The sequence below is a fragment of the Ammospiza nelsoni genome, chromosome 1 (assembly GCF_027579445.1).
Source record: "Ammospiza nelsoni isolate bAmmNel1 chromosome 1, bAmmNel1.pri, whole genome shotgun sequence".
Classification (NCBI taxonomy): Eukaryota; Metazoa; Chordata; class Aves; order Passeriformes; family Passerellidae; genus Ammospiza; species Ammospiza nelsoni.
Genome location: NC_080633.1, coordinates 65,310,952 through 65,333,614, shown reverse-complemented (window position 1 = coordinate 65,333,614; position 22,663 = coordinate 65,310,952). Strand labels below are relative to the sequence as shown.

The window sequence follows — 22,663 nt, the reverse complement described above, 5'->3', positions numbered from 1 at the left end:
ATTTAATGCAGTGACTTTGAGCAGTGATCAGCATTCATGACTGCAAATTAAAGAAAGTTGTTAAACAGATAAATTTTGCCAGGAACACTAATAACTTTTACAATTATTATGCAATGAAATAAAAAACACATTTCAGTCAGAATTGCATTTGGCTTAGACTGTGGGAAATAGAAAATCAGATCCAAACTGTTTTAGAATGTTTTGTGAAGGTTTATGCTAAAACCTGTCTTCTGAATAGCCCAAGCAACATGCAAACACATGGTCTGAAAATATCTTTTTAAACAACTTCTCACAGATTACAGCAATATTCTAATTTATTTTCCCATCTTCTTTGCACTCTTTTATAAACTCATCTATTATCTTATTCTATTTATAGTAGTAAACAATTTATAACAGACATTTTTTTGTTTTAATGTTTGAAGTTTTGTATCAGATAATAATTTCTGGTAAGTAGATGGACTGAAAAATCCCATCTTGCTGAATGAGCCTGTATCTAGCAGCCATTAGCTGGGACATACACAAATAGGAATATCAACTGGTGGTTGTGTCATGTGATCTCCTCCACTGCACACACAAATATAGAACATGACCATAAAAAGTAACAGAACATGCTCTCCGCAAAGTAATTTATTGCAGTTGATGCTAGATTGGTATGCCAGCTGGAATTACCTTCCTGGCTCCTACTACTTTCACATATACAGATAATAAAGGTTGTGCACTGCAACAGATTCCAAATGAAAAAAAAGCATTATTAACAAGAAGCAAAACTCCACAAAAGTAACTTTTAGCAATCTTGACTGTTTGAAAATGTGTGCTAGTGACTCAGAGCATGAATTAAAGAGTGAAATGAATTCTGTAACTTCACAATTTCCATAGAGAGAAAAAAATACCACTTTTTGATGATACGTGTTTCTCTCTTTGCTGAGCACAAAAATATCCAAGGATTATTATAGATATAGGAGCTTTCCTTTTGTTTGAAATCCTTATTCATTAGTTTGTAAGCTGCAGGAGCTGAGCTAATTTATTTTTCCAGCACATTTTCCCCTCCCTCTTTTTTTTTTTAAAGGCACCATGTATGACATCCCAACCTGACAGGAACTCAGTAAATCCCCTCAGTCTCCACACCGCTGTCTCTGAATGTCTACAAAGCTCCTATGCCATAATTGCAACTCGCTGGCTCATTCACAGCTTTACATTATAAAGCAAACAGTCTAGACAGCTGAATGACAGAATTACTCTCTTTTCTCTTGCATTTATAGATATGCTGTCATCTTCATTTGCTTTTCTCTACTCTGTGCATTCTGATACACTAATGATCAGCTTTCCTGTTTGGATTCCACACTGACTCCATGGCTCTAAGCTATAAATACAACCAGAGCCGAGATGACATCACAGCAGTAAGGCCCCGGGGGAGCAGAATGCCTATTTCTTTCCTTCTCCTGGGTTAGCTGGTGATTACCAGCTTTTTCAAAATGCTTGACCAATGTGACTTTATAATAGAAAGTTTTTTCCTCATTGTGATGGAGATATAAAAAACCTAATGCCTAGAACCATCACTCTCTGCAGTGGGAAAAAAATTCTCAATTTGCACAGAACAGGCAGCCTTCAATTACTTTCACATCTGTCCATAGTATAATTGAGTGTATCTGTGCAAAAAAAAAATGCAAAAAGAGAAAAAGAATGGACAACAGTGTGTGTTTTGATGTCTATAAAAATGTGTAGCTAACAGTCTTTAAAAAAGTAAGTAACTGGACTGGGTTTGCTCTCACTGATAAAAAGAAAACGTAGTCTGTAATATTCCTGGTATTTTAACTTTGGAATGATGTGTACACACATATCATGTGGCATGTCCTCTGTGCTAAAGGACAGTTAAATGATAAAAGTGTACTTTCTTGCCTTCAACAAGATGCAGAAATCTATGCAAGCCTGATAATGTACAACTAAGACATATGGATGGCCAGCTCTGGTGATGTTTTTAATAAGATTTTAATTATTAATTGCTTTTCTTAATGCTTCTGTAACCATCATCCTAGATTGCTAGAGAATCTCTTTTTACCTCTACTCTTTCATTCTTGTTTGTTTTTAGCACTGTTTTGTTGACATTAAAAAATATTTTCTAAACTTTACAGTTGAAAAATCTCAAACTTGACCTCTGACATGAGGTCAGAAAGTTGTAAGGGTAGGAGTAGGCAGAAGCCATGGCCATTCTCACTGGAAAAGCAGACAGAATCCTACTGATAGCACATCAGCACAGGAGGCCAAAGCAGGACCCACAGCTTATTCTTGTACCAGAGCTGGGACAATCCCAACACTCCAGAATGCTGCATTACATTATGGGCCATCAGAAACTGGTCACTGGGGAATATTTTACCTATGAACATGTAGAATTTTGTGGGCCACTAGGTGCAATTGTATTCACAGCCAATATAAATGACTGCTTGAGGCCTGTACCAATGGGAATTTTGCCTGTTCTGTGTGAGCCATGACCCACTTTTACTCCCTGAGATCAGAGACAGCTGGAAAAATGACTGATCCCTTCTTGCTTGGAACTCTGAAGTCTACCCTTGAATATCTATGGGCTTTTTTTTTCTTTTCCTTAAGCACCCTTGCCATTAAAACATACTGATTAGAAAAACTTCCAATTTGTGTCTCTAAGAACAATAATGACAGCATAACTTCAACAAATTATACCATGTGCAGAGAGTTCTGATTTGCGAAAATGGATTTTAATGTACTTTGGAGCAGGGAACTAGTGGAAAAAGGCAGAACTGAAGGCCATGATGGGACTGTGCAAGGGAAGACAATTCTCTGCATACTCCAAGGAGGAAGGTTCAAGGGTGGTCCCACAGAAGAGCTAACTGATTGCTATTGCCAGGAATGATAAAGTGCTATTGGCCCTGAGCCTTCTAAAAACTACAAATGAGATTCATAACAACTCCACAGATTCCATGAGCTTTCTAGTGAGGGAAGAATTTAAAGAGTTGCCACTGAAACAAGTATATAAATCAACTTGATAAAAGTTTAGTTTTCATTTTCTTGACAAAATGCTTTCCCCTCCTCCCAGAATTGGCCTAACCTGGACCTCAGTTTGAGGAATACTGAGTGTATGGGCTAATACTGGTTTTTCTCTCACTAGCTTATACTCTGACTTCAATGTCTACCATGTAGCATCCCTGGGGGACTGGCAAATAGCCATTTCCAGCTTCCAGAGAAAGCCTGATCCCACTTACAAATGTAAAGTGGACACTCCTTTGCTTTCTTCAATGATCTTATATTCACAGGTTCATCACAGAAAAGGTTCTTAACCCTAGACCACGGCTTTCTGATTATTACAGCACACCATGCTTATGAAAGTGAAAGCAAGCCCTCAAGTGCACTGTATAAATAAAGGAACAAACAAAGCAAATGCAGGATCAATAACATCCGGCAACACAGACTTTTTTATACACTGCCTCTTGAAGCTCCAGGTCACTTTCCTTACCTCTTGAGGCTCTTGACATTGCGATGCTAACAGCAAGAAAGATCTCTGTGCTTGGAAAGCAGCACGTACCATCTCTGCCTGTAACAAAAGGAGGAATATAAATTAAACCTTAGCCTGTAACCTCCAGTGCCTCTTTGTGGCAGCTGAAAGTCAAGTGTGACAGCTCAAATCTTCCTTGCTGCTTTTCATCTAAATCACAGCAAACTGACTGGAAGAAATGTATTAAAGTACTAGCTTAGCTATAATTTTCTTTTTTTTTACACCTAAGGTTAAATTCCCTACCTTCTTCAGACAGGAAATAAAATTAATTGATAAGCAGTTATAAGCCTTTAGTTATAATTCCTACTTTTAGTCACAGAGGACTTAATTTTATCACTTCAGAGTATGTCTAGGCATTTTAATGGTGATGCTTATACCCAAGTGCATAGCAAGAACTTATTACCACTGGGAACAGCAATCTGCAAGCTTTGTGTTGAACTGCAGCTTAGGCTGTGGTGATGTTCAGGATGAGTTGAGCTTGGCACATTTGCTGACTGAGTATGCTGTAATTCATTCCTTGCCCATGATCTGTGGGCACAACTGATGGCCATGAGAGATGGTGGCTGAAGGTTTTTGGGCACTTGTCCACTCACAGAACTTTAGCATTTGGGTTAGAGCTGCACCTGACAGTATGCTTTTGTGTCACCAGTCTGGCTGGGTGATAAATATCTACACTCATGGCTGTTTACTAATGTTCAAATTTCTGGTCTTTTTCGTTTATTTGAACCCTATACATTTTCTGTACATTCTTATTGATATACACTGATTTGAATGAGTATTCCAGTGTCACCTCTACCTCATCCAGGTGGATGAGTAGTGACTAGGAAAAAGCATTACTGGTATAGAAAAGAATTATTCATAACTAGTATATATTGCTAAATACAAACCAAGCCAAAACAAATGCTCTTAAGTTAACCTAATATGAATAGGTACATTTATAATCACTTTGTGAAAGGGTGGGGAAGTGCATGCCATTTTTCCTTGGGGTTTTTTCAATCTAAAAAGAAAACAAGGTAATTATATATACAGACCCATGTGGATGCAACTTAAAATACATGAAAGTCAGGAAATTTGATGCTGTAGCAAAGTAAAACAGCTAAATTGTGTTTATTCATCTTAAAATGTGATGGCATGAATAAAACAATCTGTTAGGATGAAAGTCACTGCAAGGAAGATGGTAAAAGAGACCCAGCTTGGACAGTATTTGGGGAGAAAGGGATAATATGGTCTGACATGCTGAGATTTGGAAGGGTATAATCATCTCTATAAATAGATAAAGGAATAAATAATAAGGGAAGCCTAAATTTTCCAGAGACATAAATATAATCAATAATAGCAAGGTTTAGATATTCTTAGACATTTCAGATGACTTCTTTTTGGTACAGAAATTCATAAAACAACAAGGTGTGAGTTATTTTAAGATTAGGGGGGGGTTTGTGTGTGTGAGGAGAACCTTGTAAAACAGCTGAGAAAAACCTGATATTCCTGAGGAGGAAGTGATTATGAATGAATTCAGTGCTGCTTAGATTGCAAGATGGATAAAAATAAATCTGTAACTAAGGCTTAGTATAAGGCAAACTTTTAGAAAATAGAAAAATCAATGAAAGAAGATGATTGGTCTGAGGAACTTAATTACTTGAATGAAGGAAAAGGATGCGTTTACACTAAGAATGGAAATAACCTGTGTGCACTGGGCAGGAGAGAGAAATTGTAGGAAAGGGTTAGTGTCTCTACATGAACAAATAATGAAAGCAATATAATAAGAATAGGTACAAAATCCTCACAGAGTGAGAGGAGGCCTGGATTATCAAGCAGAACTTCTTTTCAAGCACTGTAACACATACAGCAAAGGAGTGATGGATAAAAGCTTTTTTGAACTGTACCTCGCATGGGAAAGTAAAACAAAGATGTGTTTTTTTAGCTAGTGGAACAATAAAGAAACAAAGCAATGAAGTGAAGCCCTGACACTGCTCAGAAGGGCAAGTTTGGTATGTCTACATTATTTTTGATGTATAGATTATCTGCTGCTGAATAACATGCTCTTCCTCAGTTTCAAGGAAGTCAATATCCATAAAGATATTGAAAGGGTAGCTAAGGAGAATGATGGCAAATCAATGGGAATTACATTATTTGAAAAGGAAGTCAAATATCCACAGCTCAGTGACAGAATCATTGGGTCCACATTATCTTTTTTCCAGACTACTGAAGACACTGGCAGATGGAAGCACAAGCAGAAAATATTTTAAATATATATTATTTGGAGCTAGTACTACATGTCAGAAATACACAATAATGGCAAAGATGCCCAAGAAGAGGGAGGGAAGTTAAGTCAAGTGATATCATGACTGTTAGCTTGACTTCAGCACCATGAACATTTAAACCAGATTTGAAACAAATGATTAAAATACATGGAAATGAAAAGCAGGAGAAACTACAATGGGATTACCTATGGTTGAAATCATTACTTTACTTTTTACACAAAGATAATGTGCAAGATCTAGTATTTCTGGGTATCATATAAAATGCTTATTGTGGGTCCTCATGGGAAACGCATACTTTGAGTGGAAATGACACAAATTAGTATTAAAATTTTTCAGTTGGATAAGAATCTTGATAAGCAGAGGCAATAATAAGGTATATTACAGATGGTGTTACTTGAGAGGAGGAAAGTTGCTAGTTGTTCTCCTCAAGGATTAATTTTAGGAGCAATCATGTGTTTCTAGTGTCATAAGAACAAGAATTAGGTGTGCACTCATAAAATTCTTGGGCAACCCAAGTTCAGGAGGTTTTAACACAGTCAAGAAGGACTCACTCATCGCTTAAGAAGAATAAGACAATTTTGTTGGTACAGATAATATGAATTGGAAAAAAATTAGCAATCCTCCCTGGTACCTTTTTAAAACAATGCATAGTTCTCAGTGTAAATATGGAACTGATTAAATGGAAATGCTGAAAACTGGGAAATACAAGTATAAATGCCAGGAAGGTGGTTTTGTGAAAAGAACATATGCAGTTCTACAGAGGACATGGCAAAGTATTGTTAGCAGATCTACAGAAGTGTCATTAGAGAGAATCTCCTCTGGAATTATGTGCACAGAATTAACAGTCACCTTGTTAAAAAGAAGATGAGCTTAAATCAGAGTTGATGCTGAAACAAGCTACTTGGATTTTTAAAACAATTACTATCTGTCACACAAAGAAAATGTAAGTTTCACTTATTTTTCTTAGCAAGAAAGTGGCTGAGGAATATGACAATTCTTTCTCATAGACAATGCAACTAGAGAATGAAGAAAATGGTAGTGTCAGCACATAATCACAGGTCTGAAAACTGGGCCATGAGTAAATATGGTCTCAAATTTATAAGATTTCCAACAATGCAAAAAGTTCAGAAGGGATCTTTCCAATTCCTCCAAAGAGGCAGCATTATTTTAAGACAGAGCTTTAAATGCTGATCAAACAGATCATAAACATGAGAAAACAGTCCTTAGATATAGAAAGTTAAGATTGCTTATTGAGTTCTTGAACACATACTGAGCTGTAACATCAATGAGGTTTGAAAAAATGTGTCTGTCTGGCACTTTGTCTGCACTGCATTAAATGCACGCTTTTGGGATCCCAGTGATCACTATGGAGGCTGAAGAGGATTTTTTCCTCCACTCTGAGTACAAAGTAACAACTGATTTCTTGTCTCATTGTTCATTTCTTTTTGATCAAGCACTCGAATTTGCTTAGAGCTGGAGACAGACCATTGGATGATACACACTGATGCTCTTAAAAGACTGACATTCCTTGACTATGCCTCACATGTGTGTGAAAACTATTGTTGGATGTGGAACCAGGATTCACTTCTCCTCCAGAACTCTATTATTTCTCCTCTGGTGCAGAGTGTGGCCAAGGCCACTTTCTCAAAATGTCTGGGAACAATCTTTAAGAAATTTTGTGCAATTGAGTGCACACAAGCACAGAAGCCATAGGTAACACTCTTTTGAGTTACTTCAAAAGAATGCTACATTTAAATGGTGGCTTCTTGCATTTTTTTTTATTATTCAAAATTTATTACAAAATGTTTGAAACATTCAGTTGTCAGTAGACTATATATTGATTGCAAGGCTTGGGCTATGTGCCCAAAATTTATTCACTCCCAAAACTTTTAACTGTGTAGGGATCAGAGCAGCCAGATCTCCCACCTCTGAATGTACATCTTAATAAAACGATCATGCTAACACAGTATTTGCATTTTACAAGTAGAATTTTATAAGAATTCTGCCACAGTGACTTCTTTCTTTCTGCAACAGCATTAAAAACAGCTTTCAGACTTTTACTGCTTCTGAGCATGCTGTATTTCTTTCCCTACATTCCCTTCAAAGTAACAGAAGAGTTTCTTCTCATTAGGAATGCATTAGTTCAGTCTATCACCATTCCACTTCTTTCTAGTAGTCTTTCAAATGTGACACTTCACTGCTACCTCTTTGTGCTTAGCAGCCAGGCTGTGTAACTGAGCAGGCAGCGCTACAATTTTGGAGGGAGGTGACTCTTTCATGAGACCTCCCCCCTCAAAACCAGCAAAGACTAATGAGTGAAAACATAACAGAGGGCATCTTTCTCAACAGCTTGTGTGGCTCAGACAAAAGACTGCTACAGAAGAAATCAGCTGAAACTCTTTCAGTTACATTAAATTCTAGTAATGAGGCTTGAATGCCAAAATTAGTATAGGAATCATGATTAAATTTGTCAGAATAGAGTACACCACCAACTTGCACACATCTATCTGCAGACAAAAATGGACATGTTCTGGAGCAACAGAAAATTAACACCTGATAACTTAGGGTAATCCTTTTGGCATTCCTGGGATTACGTACAGACACATCAATCATCAGATTCCTCAGATGAGGTGAATATTTTGAAGGAAGCAAATTCCTCACAGCATTTCCTACTCTGCTTTTAGCAATTTGTTCTAGAGGCTGGAGGAGACAGCTGTGACTTAGGACCTGAACTCCAGGACCATGTGGTGTTCCATGCACCACCCCAATTTCCCCACTGGTAGAGTGTGGAATAATGCATCTTAATCCTTCACCTCAGGTGTGTTTGACAGCCAACTCAGGGGACTGATGTGGCTGGAAGAGCTGAAGTTGGACATGTGTGCCATGACAGCCCAGTTCCATGCTGTGGAAACCTGTGGCTGACCACAGTGAGTGATCTCTCTGTTGCCACTACAGTAACAGCACAGGTCTCTTCTCAGTTAAGCCTGCAGAGGTTAATTTAAGAATCATACGTATTTAGAAATAATCTTTTAAATAGCAACTGGTTTAACCTTCTCTGTCATAACACAATGCCAATCTCTGATATTTGTCAGAAGCCACTGCTTGAAAAATTGCCAGAGGCTGTATGAGAGATGTCTAATGAAGACAATGCTGCTGACCTGTTTGAAGGAGCATGAGTACAAATTCCACTCAAACTTGCACTATTTCAAACTGAGTAGACAGAGATGCACCGGACCTGAAGCTTAAATTTCCAGTTTGTTTTGCTGAGGTTCAGCTCTACAGAGCATATGTAGGTTCATGATCTGCCTTTTTCTCCTTTTAAATGTTCTGTTCAATTTAAGTTGACCTTCACTCTGGTATCCAAGTACCAATAAAGAAATATTATTTATGTGCCAAGCAAGCTACAAGAACAAGCAGGCACATGCACTCTGATCAAGTTACATTTAAATTCACTAGTTGAAAAAACCCCAAAACTAAATAGAAATAAGAGAAACAAACATAAGATTTCCTTATGAAATTTTAGTCAAGAAAATTACCCTATTGACCTTATAATATTGAATTTGTCAGATGCTATTGTATTTAATACTGCATTTCCTCAAAATCATAGCATTTAAAAGCACAGTGTAAATATCAGAATCCACTGGATTTCTATTGTTGGAGAATAATAGCTGTGCTAACTTTAACAGAGCTAATTACCAAATCAAAATACAGTTCTAGATAGCAAAGAGGACACAACGGAAAAATGGGGATTAGTGGTCCTTAGTTCAAAATACAGCTTCTGCAGAAATAATTACGGGTCCTATGTATCTAGCAAATGACACAGTGACTGCCTGTAGTTTTCATTTCCGCAAATGAAAACTACAGATGTAGCTTCTTTGCCCCCAGCCTTTCTCTAAGAGGAGCAGCACTACCAGAGGAAGAGACACCGTTTGTCTTTTCTATTTTGCTTTCAAAAGCCTCTTCAAAGTGAAGTGGTAAAGTGGCTGCTGGCTTGAAGGGAGAGGAAAGAAATGGAAAAAGAATGGAGTTTAAGTTAAGATGGGGCTGCTATAGAAACCACCCAGGCTAGTGAAATAGACAGTATTTATTTTGAACAGCTAATTGGCTGATAGAGATTTTTAAAAACTGGACCAATCCTTAAAGAGTCACAGTTCTACAAACAAAGCACTTTTTACTCTGGAAAACAAAAAGTAAAAAAGAAAAAAACTGTCACCTTTCTCTCACTGGTCCATGCAGAAAACAGGGTTGAAATTCAATTAAAAATCAAAGTCAGTGTGAGATTTGCCATTGGTATTCACAATACCAGACACCACCTGAGATATTTTCTACTTTCAGACAGATACATTGACTACCACCAATTAGCTGTGCCCTGTACTGAGGTTTTCTGGTGTTTTTCAGCCTTTATGGCTATGTCTATATTAGGGAATTTTAGCTGACATTTCTCAGCGGTGCTACTGCCTGTACAGTATCAATCAGTGCTGTCAATTGGGTGCTGGTCTCTTTGGATGTTGATATCTGCCAGTGTATTAAACACTGTGTCATGTAACAATGCACAGTATTACTTGTTTCAGAGTAGCAGCCATATCTCTGTTCATTAATTTTTAGTAACCTTCACTGTGACTTAAACCGCTTTTACTTCTGGTGGAGTTCAAACCATACCATTCCTTAAGATCTCTCAGTGCTAATTAATGATGTAAAATGAATAGAATCATTTGGGGTAAATTGCTGCTGTCATTTTATTTCTCCATCTGAAACACGAACTGTACAGATGAATTAGAAAAAAGGGATATTTAAAAACACAACAGTTGTTTTTACATTAATTGCCTTGAGTAAAGAATATAAGTGTTCTGCACCACTTGCACCAATAAAGTTTGCCGCAATGTTCCACAATTTCCTCTGAACTCTCTCAGTTTTGAATGACATGCTTTTCTGATTGATTTCAAGGGACTGTTAAGTTTAAAACATAATGAATACTATTGAAATGTCAGCTTTGTTAATTAATTAATTATTAATATTAGTAGCAGAAATAGTCAATTATTTTGTTCATCTGTCACTGCTTAAAATGGATATAAATGTTTTGCTTTAGGGCCATTGCAGCTCTTTATTTTTGCCAAGTGAAGCAATAGGAGATCATATTCTCCAAAAATGTCTCAAATAAACTTCACCATCCATAAGAGAGGAAGAGCAAGGCCAGACCAAAGCTATTGACTAGCTGATGCTCTCCTAAAGCTCAGACTGCTTTTTTCTTCCAGATTCACAAATTCTTCATTAATCTCTTTGACAACGGCCAAAAAGATATGAGTCTCTTGACCTCTGTTCATTTCAACTTTTACACAGAATTTCCAAGAACAGATGTAACATACTGATAGTCAGGGGTTCCAGAAAATTCAGCACAGAAAACCATTGTCATGTTATTGCAGGGGTTCCATACTGTTGTCTCCTATCACAAAAGTTTCATACCTTCTTGGTGTTTCTCGTGGGCAGCTCCTCAGAGCACTGACTCCTTCTTCTTCACAACAGAGCAAACTAACTCCAGCTCCCCTCCCAACCGGCCATCCCACTCTTTTATAGCACTCTTCTTCCCATGGGTTACAGCTGTGGCCTGGTAAAGTCAGGCCTGTTCCTAATCTTTGATCATTGGCCCAGCTGCAACTCCTTAGGGGTAAGATTACTTTCTACACTATCTTTATTTTCTTATATTCTATCCCCCTACAGAAAAATACTGAGAATTGTGTACAAAAATAAGAAGTCCACTCATTACTCAAGATGTGGTCTATTTACAGACTAAAGTGTTGGTGGTTTTACACCACCTTTCTTTTCTGAGCAGTTTTGAAAATGTTCAAGAATTCAAGTTTGCCATTTCCATCGCAGACTTCTGCCAAGGGCCGAGTCACCTGATGGAGATTTCCTGCCACCTCATTGCACAGCACACAGCCATGGATCCACGTTTAGAGGCCTCCACATCAGTAGAAGCAAAGGGTGCTATTGTCATATTGCAGCACCTGATCTAGATGTAAGCACCTAGTCCCTGGTGTTTCTCTATAGACCAGACTAAGCCACAAAATTGTTTGTCAGCTGTGCAGGATTTGTGCTGTCATTTTCTGCCTCTGTAATATGTCATTAGCAATCACAATAGAAACAAACAACAGATAAAAAGAGCCAAACATTTTAAAAACAAGCATAAAACCACCATATGAACAAATGGCTTCTCTTCGTCACTAAAATATCAGGCCACCATTGTTGGCTGGAGCTTCTAATAACCAAAGACTGTCAATACTGTATTTTATGAGCGTTAGAGTATGAGTAAAAGCAATCAGTGATAAGTGGGATTTGACCTGCCTCCATTTTGTTAAATAACCCAGGACTCCTGAGATGAAAGGCTTTTCCAGGGGGAATACATTTAAGTAAAAATATTACATGAATATTCTTTGTATCACATGTCAAAGATTATGCCATGGCAGAATGTTTTTTCTTTTTTTTGGTAATCTGTATTAGGGAGAGTGGACAGAAAGCACCCCAACCTGCACAGGGAGGAAGTTGGCCACAGTCTTCCTGAGAGGTCTTACAGCTCTTCATCCTGCCTAGTGTACAAAAAAACCAAGCATGTTTCTCTGAGAGTGATGGCAAGGGAAACCAGCTTAGTTCATGATCAGGCTGAAGAACAGGAAGTGGAGTACATTAACGCTTCACAGCTCTTTGAAGCCTCTAGTTTCTCCTGTTACCTGGAGCTACATTATGCATCTCTGAAAAAGTGCATTACTTCTTTAAATAAACAAAAACTGCATACAATGCACTGAAGTAATGAAGTCTAAACTTTGTTATTACCAAGATCAACAGTTTTTAAAATTCAGGTGCCTTTTTTCTTTCCCATGAACATCTGAGCTCAGAGTTCTTTGGAGGACCTGGTTGCTAGCATTGAGGAACTACTTGTGGAAAGACCTCATTTCCCTGAGGAAAAGCAAACCTACATTTCCTCCATGGAGCACATGTTGTAAGCCAGCACATCAGAGAACCACAGAGATCTCGGGGCCTGCAGGTCTCATTGTGATGTGCACAAACACGCTTTTGCTGTGCTGGTTGCAGGCACTCTGGTTATTTCTCTGCTGGGCTGCTTTGTCCCTGAGGCTGCTGCTGAGCGCCCCCACTCTCTATCACCAGCTCTTCTGTCAGAAGCCCTTCTCTGTGAAGGTCCAAATCCATATTAAAGGAATTTCAGAAAAGACTTTAAAATTTCACAGGCCTTAGATGTGTCCCTGATTTAACAAATATAAGTTCTAGGAAGTGCAGATGCTTCTCTCTGTAAATTAAAAAAGTTACGGCACTTCTTGAGGTTTTACTTCAGAAATATTCTTCTAGCAGTTATCACTGAGCACCCTTGTGAAGAACTGATTTCTTGACTTTGTCTGACAAGTTGCCTGATAAAGACTGAAGACCTACTGATTTCTAAGAAATTGTACTACCTTTAGAGAGAAAGCTTGGACAAATAAGTTCTTATATAGAGAAGACTTTTTTGTATGTTCTGCCTCTCATACACTTCAAGACAACTGGTGACATTGCCACCTCACTCTGCAAGTAGTCCCTCTGAGCTCTCTGAAAGCAACTCAAAGGCTGAAAGTGCCAGAACTTGTCTCCTTGTAAATTCACTTCCATTTTCATTGCCTTGAAAGAATCCCAGGCGCCCAACCAAAATTTGCTAACATGGAAGTCAGTTCAAAGCTCAGACATCTATAATAATATTTTAGTATTTCTTCCCACCTGAACCAGATTTTCCTTTTCAGAGGTGCTAAATAACAAAACCCTACATGTACTTGGAGAGGGAGCCTCAGCCTCTCTAAAAGGCAAGGATGTGATTTAAAAGCAGATCTGAACTAAGGTGTTTTTAAAAACAGAACGTGTATTAAAGCAACAAGAAAGAAATCTTTCAGCCTCGAAGTTCTACATAAAGATGCTTGATGAATCTTTTTACTGTGTCTCTGGGATAAAACACATAATTAAGCTTATGAAACTCTACACCAATACTTAAACTGCTTTGCAGTGCAGATTAATTGTGGAAATACATAGTTTCATTTATGGGTGTCAGTAGACTAAAAGAAGTTAGCAGTGACAGTGACATGGTTTAATCTATCCTAATGGACTCTTCAACATTCAGAAATGTGACCATATTGATCAAGCAATTCATACTGGATAAAAATAGGCAATGCATGTTTGTGGCCACATTATACCCTCATCACTCCTGACAGCACTCCCAGCTTATTTAAAACAACATTCAAAGCCACTGGTTTCCCTTGTGGCTTAATTCTCATTATTCACTGAACTCCTTTTTACTAGAAACTGACTGAAGAGCCAGATTCTGAGCTCATTGTTTGATTTTTTGCTGACGACAATGAACAGCCTTCTCAGTTTCCAAGCCCAGCATTTCTATACACTCAAAACAGTTGCAACCAACTAGCAAAATAAAAGCAGGTCAGGGATGGGGAGGCAGATGAGTGAAAAGAGTGTACACGTGCTCTTCAGAAAAGAATGAGATTGAAAATTAATAAAAGACTTATTCATAGCCTGTAGCAACACATGACATCATTCAAGCATGTGTCCCAAAACAGAAAAAAAACCAAAACAAAAAAGGGAAAAAAAACCCATTCATGGATGTGTATTTCTCAGACTGAACCAAACGGGTTTGAATTATATTACCACTCCAACTCATAATCTTCACCAGAGATATAAGCACTATGAGCACCAGTAAAAAGAATTTTCATTCGCAAGAGGTTCATGATGATGACAATAGCAAGGAGGCTGCCTTTGTTTTTCTGATGAATCAAGAAAGTGTAACTTGGCAGTGGTTCACCAGAAATTACTGCTGTGAGAACCACACACCTCACAGCAGTTGTGACACTAAGTGCCTGAGATGGCTGTCACCTATATGCTCTCTAGATCCTGGACTGCTTTGAAACAGAGAGAAAAGTCATTACCAAGGCTTCCTCATGGACCCTGGCTCTGTGCCAACTCCATATATTCAATCCTCCCTGAGAAGTTTTCTCCTGACTTTATACCAGCAAGTGTCCTAGGCAATGGCTTTGCAACGGGTTCATGGAGAGACACGCTCACACTGTATTTGTGGCTCTGAGTGTAGGTGGTTCACACTCTAAAGCCATCTGTGATTTAGCTCGCTCTTTTAGCCATGTAATTTTATCACCTTATGATTTTTGGTTAAGCTGACGCAGTGGTTTTCAACTTGTGGAACTCTTATGCCTCTAGTCTGTACACTGCTTCTCCTGGAAAACCACCAAGAAAAACTGGTTTCTTGCCAGTTGACTCAAATATTTTCTTAAAGGGCTTCAATGAAAAATTGTATAGGGATAGCAAAATTAGCATGAGCTAAAGCATATGATCAGTTCTGACGTTGACTTCAAATGGCCAGAAATGCAATGCATGCCTTGATTAATTGTTCCATTCGTTAAGTAAATTGATTGGTAAAACGTGGACCTTATATCTAGTGTGAACACTGAATATTATTCTGAATTCATCTGGCCATTTAAATAACCTTCGTGATCAGACTTTTTTCATAAGAGTGACTTATCTAACATTTTCTTGGGCAAACATGATGGATTTTTCTTTGTTTTCACACTGCATATAAAGTTACCCACTGAAATAATTCTGATATCTTTTTCTAGCATCCTCAGGAGATCAGAAAATCCCATTGCACCGAGTAACCACATACATGTAATATCCTTTTTAGGGGAAAACAGTTTTAGACCTTGGTCAAAAATGGTCTGTAATGGTCCCTGATCAACTGCACTACTTTGAAATCAGTGCTTATGGATTAAATCAGGAACTACTCCACATTCAAAGAACCCCCATGAAAACAGGTTATGAATAACTCTTGACAACCTTGAGTGTTTGTATTTCTGATTTCTTATGTTTCTGACTAAATGCCATATGGAATATTCTCATATATTCCCACCCCTATCCCCCACCAGATTTATAGGTGCATGTTTCTCATGCCAGCAATACACAACTCAAAGCTCAGTACTGGCCATCATGGCATTGATTTTTCAATACTTGTTTGACTTTTATCTCTTCCTTGCCTTTTTAAATCATAAGGAAAACAAGTGGTATTTACTGCAATGTCAGTGTCAAGAAACCAACAGCCTGATCCATTATAATTGTTGGAAAAACACGCACTCTTTCAGGAGGTGGTGTTCTAGACTTGGAATGGACAGGTTCTTCTTGCTCAGGAGCCATCTTTATTCCCAACCAGGTGTCATACAGTCCAACAGGTACAAGCACTGTATGTCTGCACACCACTGCACCTGCCTCAACAAATCCTGCTTGTTTTGAAAGCCAGATTCAATCCCTAGGGCCATATGGGAAGTTGTCCTTTAGAACAGAGCAATCAAAAGTTGTAAAACTTCTAGAAATGTCAGGTTTTTTCTAAACTGACCTCTAAATTAGCCTCTCAGCTAGACTGTATATATTGCATTTCCATCTTTCTTCTATTAAAGTGAACATTCTTTAATGCTCATGTTATGAAGTATCTTGTAGTACATACATAGGGTGAGAAACATAGCTGAATTAGCATTACAAAATCAACTTTAACACTGACAGATTTCCAAGGCTGATGATTTTATTTTATTTTCCCTTTTGCTGGACAGCAGTACCATTTTCTACTCTAAGACTCTAAGACTCTTGCTCTCAGTTGAGTGCACTTTGTATGCTGTCAAAAATATCTACCTTTTTATTCTTTCGTTATGTATTCCATTTTACCCAGTCCTGCACTAGCACCTTGGTTTGGTGTTTATTCCACGTAGCAGAAAATACCTCTCACAGAAATGCAAAGGCAGTCTGACAGCAAGCTTCTCTTTGGGCATGTTGACATCATCCTCTTCTCTGAGCTCTAATTCAACTTTCAACACAATGCCTAAAACCGCACAGCCTCTGAGCACAAAAGATGAACATGAGAGTACACTTGTGCATTCTGTTGCCCTGTAAGCAAATTGCCTTGTGAATGAGGAATCAGTCAAATAATGGGGTTGATAGTCTGCATTTAAATAAGCTAAGATATAAGTGCAAAAGTGGGGTTTTTTTGGTGTAGCACAGACAGCAGCACATTCTGCTCAAAGTTCAGGGCTATGAACATCATTGACTCCTACAGCATCTCTCACATGAAAAGACAACATGCAGCTATTTCATGTGTCATAACTACTCTTTTGAAAAAAACCAGAAAGGTAGGATTTTTTAACTTCACTGATAATCCAAACCAGAGTGGCACTCTGCAAAGTGCATATATATCTCATAATACATATCTCCTGCTTTCAGCTCTCTATTTACGTGGACTTTACTGGGAAGAAGAGAAGAATGTCACTGCTTTCATGTAAGAGATAAAGAAATTCTCTGGGTATGTGCATATGACATTTGTGGGATGCACATTGCTTTCTCTGCTCACCATGATAAGAAACAAGTACATGCACACAGAGAACTCCTGCAGATTGGATAATGTGCTGTGAATTAATTCTCAGTGCTAACCTTGTTCAGCCAGTCATACATATAATGGATTGCATCCAAACCCTCTTCCAATAAGGAGCAACTGAGCCACCTACCACTTCATTTCTGAATGCTCCAAGCTCTTTCAGCTTTTGTTTTGAGCTCTGCATTTCAGCAGCTGGAAGTTGATGGAAGAAAGGAGGGAAAAGGCATCCATATTTTTATAGTTTTCCATTCCAAGATAAATAGGCTTGGATGAGAGAAGAGGGAACATAAATGAATCACACAGACAATCTGTTCTTTTAACTGGTGGGGTTGGGAGGTTAAAAGATTTTTACAAATAAACATTTTTTAAAAGGCAAGTATTAGCTTATGTGTTTGACAGAAGGCTGCAATTATGCTCTGCTCTGTACCACATAAAATACTAAAATATGGTAATGTGAGGTTATCTATCCTTCTCTTGTAGAACCAGTACATTCTCTTCCTATCGTGATGTCTCATCTAGTACATTACTCAAATTCAAGCCAAAGTATTCCACCACTTGAGATAGCACATAAACAAAAATAATGTGAAGAAATTCATAATAAACACATAACAAAAACCTGCTTCTTGGCCTTCTAAAGTCTTGGTTTCTTTGTTTGCCAAGGTGAAGAGCCCACCAAACCTGCTTGAACCCAGCTTCCTCACTGGGACACAATCTAAAGGTACACTATGTCTTCCACAAGCAGCTCTTTGCCATCCTTAACACATTTTCTGCAGTGCTGGATTCATGGCCTATGCTGTAGAGTCACAATCTGTTTTATACTGATTTTGAATTTCCTTTATTCTGACAGAAGGACAGCTTTTGGTGTTGGCATGTATGGAGAGTCAGCTTCAGGGCTGTTACAACCTGTTATGGTTTGTGACAGCCTCCAAGACACTGGTATGTCGGGCCAAAGACAGCTGGTTGGTAGCAGTCCTGACTTTCACTCTTTCACTGACTTCACATGCTCTAGTTGTGACATGGACAGCAGAAAGTGGTTTCATAAAACCCGGGCCTGTAGGGGACTTTGCATTTCATATAAATATCCATATAATCACCAGATCTTTACTCCACAGTGACAGAATAGGGAAAAGATCTTATCTTAGCTGTTTAGGGTAATTTGCTTTAAATAGAGTATGTAAAAGCCTAACCACTCTCCCTGTCTTTTCAAAAGTGGTTTATTGCTTCAGTGCAGTTGACCTCAGAGATTCACCATTATATGTACTGTAATTTGAATGAGAAATATCTTGCTCTCAAGATTGAGCCTAAGCAGGACTCTGATAAACTAATCTTTGTAAAGCCCACTGTGCTGCTGTGTTTAAGAGAGCCAGAAGCTAGCTATTAGTTCTTTTTTGTGGTTTGTTTGTTTTGTTCTCTTTCAGCAGACTTTTTAGAGTACAGCATGCTGAAAAAATAGGAACAAGGCTCCCCAATAGATACCAGTTGTGTCTGAATTCTTCCTTTTGCCAGGCACACAAACCACACAAACATTAGAGCCATCAGCACAAAACACATCATGTTAAATCCCTCATTTCTTTAGCATAATATGAAGTCTCTCTTTCTCTCATATTACCATTCTGGTCCATCAGGTATGTGAGGTTTTTCAAGGCAACAGGTGTTTTTTGAAATAAAATACAACCTTCCTTCAGCTCATTATGTGAAAGAGACAGCAGCTGCAAGTATAATGCTGAGGACACATGGTCTATAAGACACCCAGAAGAAAAATACTCCTTGTTCCACTTGTTAAGGTAAAGCACAGATGTTGCTTCAGTGATAAGCATGAGCATAAGGCAACCACAGTCTGCTCCACGTTGTAAATGCAGAATCTAAGATTTCAGAATATTTAGTAGGCTGCAATCAGAATCACCGGTTTCTTTATGTAAAGAAAGCTAATGCAATGTCTAAGCTCACAGCACTAACAAATACTCCATATCACAGCTTGCATTACACTATCATCAACAATATGCTAGGGACTGTCCACAGACTTGGCTGACAAATAATTAATAATCTTTTATATGGACTCAATTATGAGTAAGAAATAGTGACAAATGCATAAATTAATACACTTACTGATTTAATGATTTAAACATTTACAGATAGTGTATATTAAAAAGGGTTTAGCAATTTAGAATGTTTAATGCAATCCCTTTCCCTGCTTAGTATTGGTAGGAAGACTATTTTTGTATCACTCAGATCTAAACTGTTGAGAAATCAACTGCAAAATAATGACGTCTAATGAATGTAAAAACCAAGTTAGAATCAATCCTTTCCAGGGAGCAATCCTCTGTTCAGTTAGGTCCATAATTCTTCCTCCAACCTTCCGACCCCCATTTATTTATTTTCCTCTAGTTTCTCTGAAGAACAAAGTACATATATTGTAGCTTATAGTATAATTGTCTGTCCTTTTTCAAATAGAAAGGGAGTGAAGCATTTCTTAGAAAAACAAAGATCATCTAGGATTGCCTGGTCTTCCTATTCCCTCCTGTTTTCTAGGCCTAACTAGGTCAGAAACTCTGTCCTACAAACCAGAACATGCAACACCAGAGGAAAAAAACACAGATGACAAAATAATCCAGTCATCTTTCTCTGTAAGTAGACATAAATAGGAATATTTATGTTGGCCTTGCAACATGAATCTCAGTAGCTTGTAGGACTGCATGTTTTTCTGGCCACAGTGTTATGTAGAGCAGCAGCAGCAATCAACTGGGAACCATACACACAGAGGAAGGCCTGATGGCATGGATCTACTAGAAAAGTCAAAAGCATCACACTCCTTCAGATCCAGCTTGCACTGACCCCAGCTCTCTTGTGTGTGGGATGGCTTTCAGTTTTTTTTTTTTTTTCCCCCATATCTATATTGATAAGCTGTTGGTAAAATGAGTCCATCCCTTGTCAATTACATCACCACCCATTTTAGGGAAGACCAGCTTAAAAAAATAAAACAACACAAACAAGTTTGGATCACAAGGTTAAGATCATAAGGTTAGAAAGTATTCTCATAATGAAAATGATACCATAGTACTTCCTTGATGCAACTTATATTTTTAACAAAAGGTCATTTAAATGGCTGAATCATTTTTAGTTTGCTACATTGTTACAAATGAAAGAGATGTGAATAATAAAACAAACAACCAGAACAAAATCTCTATATTTAATTGGAATGATGATACACATGCCTAGAAAAACAACCACAGGAAGATATCATTGCTTGGGCCCACCTGTTGTTTGCTACTGATTTGCTGGCACATGTTTTTAATTGTTCCTGTCCTACAAAGAGCTCAGCAGCCAATAAAACTATTCAAATTGCTTTTGACTGAGAATATTTATATATTTTGCATTTTATGGTGTTCAACTTTGGTGCTGTAGAAGGCAAGCAATCTCTTCTTATGAATCCACACAACCTTGTGCCATTCCCAAACCAACTGTACTCAGTGTGTAATGCCAGGCGATCTCTACTACAAGCATTAATAACTTAAGAGTTTGTTCTGTTATTAAGATACCCCTCTAGTCAGAAATCAAGGCTGATCACACAGATTCCAACACTTGTACACTTCCACCATCATAGGAAAATCTGAGTCAATACTTACATGTGTCTTCACATCACCTTCAAGAATCTTGCTGTACCTGAGAAACTCAGCAACACTTCCATTCAGCAGCCTATCAAAGGCCTCCACATACGGTGCTATGCCTGTAGAAGAGGAACATTCCATTATAATGGGTTCATAAAGTATATAATGCATAGGATGTGTAGCAGATGGAGGAGATGTATCATAGAAACTGAGGAGATTTCAGTAACTTCATTTCTGATTAATGAAATCAGTGAAAAAGGATGCAAAATTATTTCCGTCCTAGATAGAAAGAAGAGGAAAAAATCCTGCTCTTGGTAGTATTTGAATAGGAACCTGTAAGAAAATTTCCTGTGTATAATGTAATGGGAAGCCTCTTTTGTCTTAAAATAACATGTGCTAAAACAAACATCTCTCAGCCCTTCAAAGGACCTGAGGAGTGTAATTCTCTTAATAAAATTCCCCTATTGTACTTTAACCAAATATCATCCCCTAAAAAGAACCTGCACTGTACTTAACAACTATTTTTATACTACTCCATTCCTGAATATCTCTGTGATGTTTGGTGGCTTTTAATAGCAACCAATTCCATTTCCAGTAAGAGAGTCTTTGGAATGGGTTGACCGTAGATTTATGCAGTGAGATATGGCTTTGTAATCGCCTCGTTTTGTTGTCTCACCTTGCGAAACTGTCACTGGGTAAAGAAAGCTCAAACAAGTCTTCCAGACAACATACCCTACTGACTTTATATATACTATACATTACAAAGGAGGAATAAAGCTGCTATTTTCTATATGGTACACAGAGCAATTTCCTGATTAGGTGAACAATCAGAAAATGCAGATCAGTCTCAGTTTCTTAAGCACCTGGCTTCTACCTAGCACTACGTGGTACCTTTTAAGATAGCAAAAATAATCTTTCCTTGGATGCTTTCCAACCCTTCCTTTACTCCCTCATGTCTTGTCTATGCTCAGAACCTTTGCCAGATCCAGCATGAATGACACACATGTGAATCTATGACATATGTAGGATCTGAGAGAACAAGGTTAAAATTCTTCCCTGCCTCTCTCCCTCATTAATAAAGCCTGAGGATTGCTCTGAAGAGGTACCAAGCTTTCCCCAGAGAATTTGCTTTAACCTTTTGGCACTATATAACAATTGTGTCCAAATTCACACTTATGAAAGCCCCCTTTATTCCACAAGAGTCATCTGGCTCCATGACAGAATAAAAGACAGGCTCTGGCAACTGGAGTTTGCAGTGGCCTGTGTGAAAAAGAAAATGTAGTTAGCCAGCTAGGTGGGATTTCAAGGCTCCTTTTGTTCTCTTGATGCCATTCACCTATAATTCTGAGGAATTTCTGGGCTTTCTTCCATATTAAGTGTTTGTGTGTAAACCCCTCAAATGACCTAATGTACAAAAGGTTTTAGCTGTGGAGATGCTTTCCAAAGGACATTTATGTTCTTTTTCAAAATCTGTGCATGCTTCCAAAAGATTCATTGTAACATTTTCCTTTTAGATCAGAGTTTTACATAACAGTTCACCAAATTCTCCTATGCAGAACTAGAAAGCAACGATGCTATTTTTTACTATTCAATGCAGCTCACTCCCAGGAGCATTTACTAGAATTTGCTGTGGGCCGTGCAGAGCAACAGAATGATTTATTTGCAGTTCTGCTGCTGTAATGCCCTTTAGGAAAACAGTAAAGGTACAGATCTCCCATCCTGTTTCTGAAAATGTACTAATTGAAAAGCCAAGGTTATTTTTTTTTATTAACTCTACTTATGGAATGGTCTTTTAGGGGATAGAGGTCATGGT

The 22,663-nt window shown here is 38.0% G+C and overlaps 1 protein-coding gene across 4 annotated transcripts in view; it reads right to left on the bottom strand.

Annotated features, from left to right (window-relative positions):
- Positions 1-22,663, bottom strand: part of CAP2 (cyclase associated actin cytoskeleton regulatory protein 2) — a 68,176-nt gene that overhangs the window by 31,696 nt on the left and 13,817 nt on the right. For 3 of the 4 annotated variants that reach the window (XM_059482166.1, XM_059482157.1, XM_059482149.1), the window contains 2 exons: positions 20,869-20,969; positions 3,482-3,559 (listed from right to left, as the gene is read on the bottom strand). In XM_059482166.1, the coding sequence (XP_059338149.1) occupies positions 3,482-3,559; positions 20,869-20,969 (179 nt within the window). Of the gene's footprint in view, positions 1-3,481; positions 3,560-11,241; positions 11,313-20,868; positions 20,970-22,663 lie in introns of those variants that run through there. The other variant, XM_059482174.1, reaches the window with a different exon arrangement.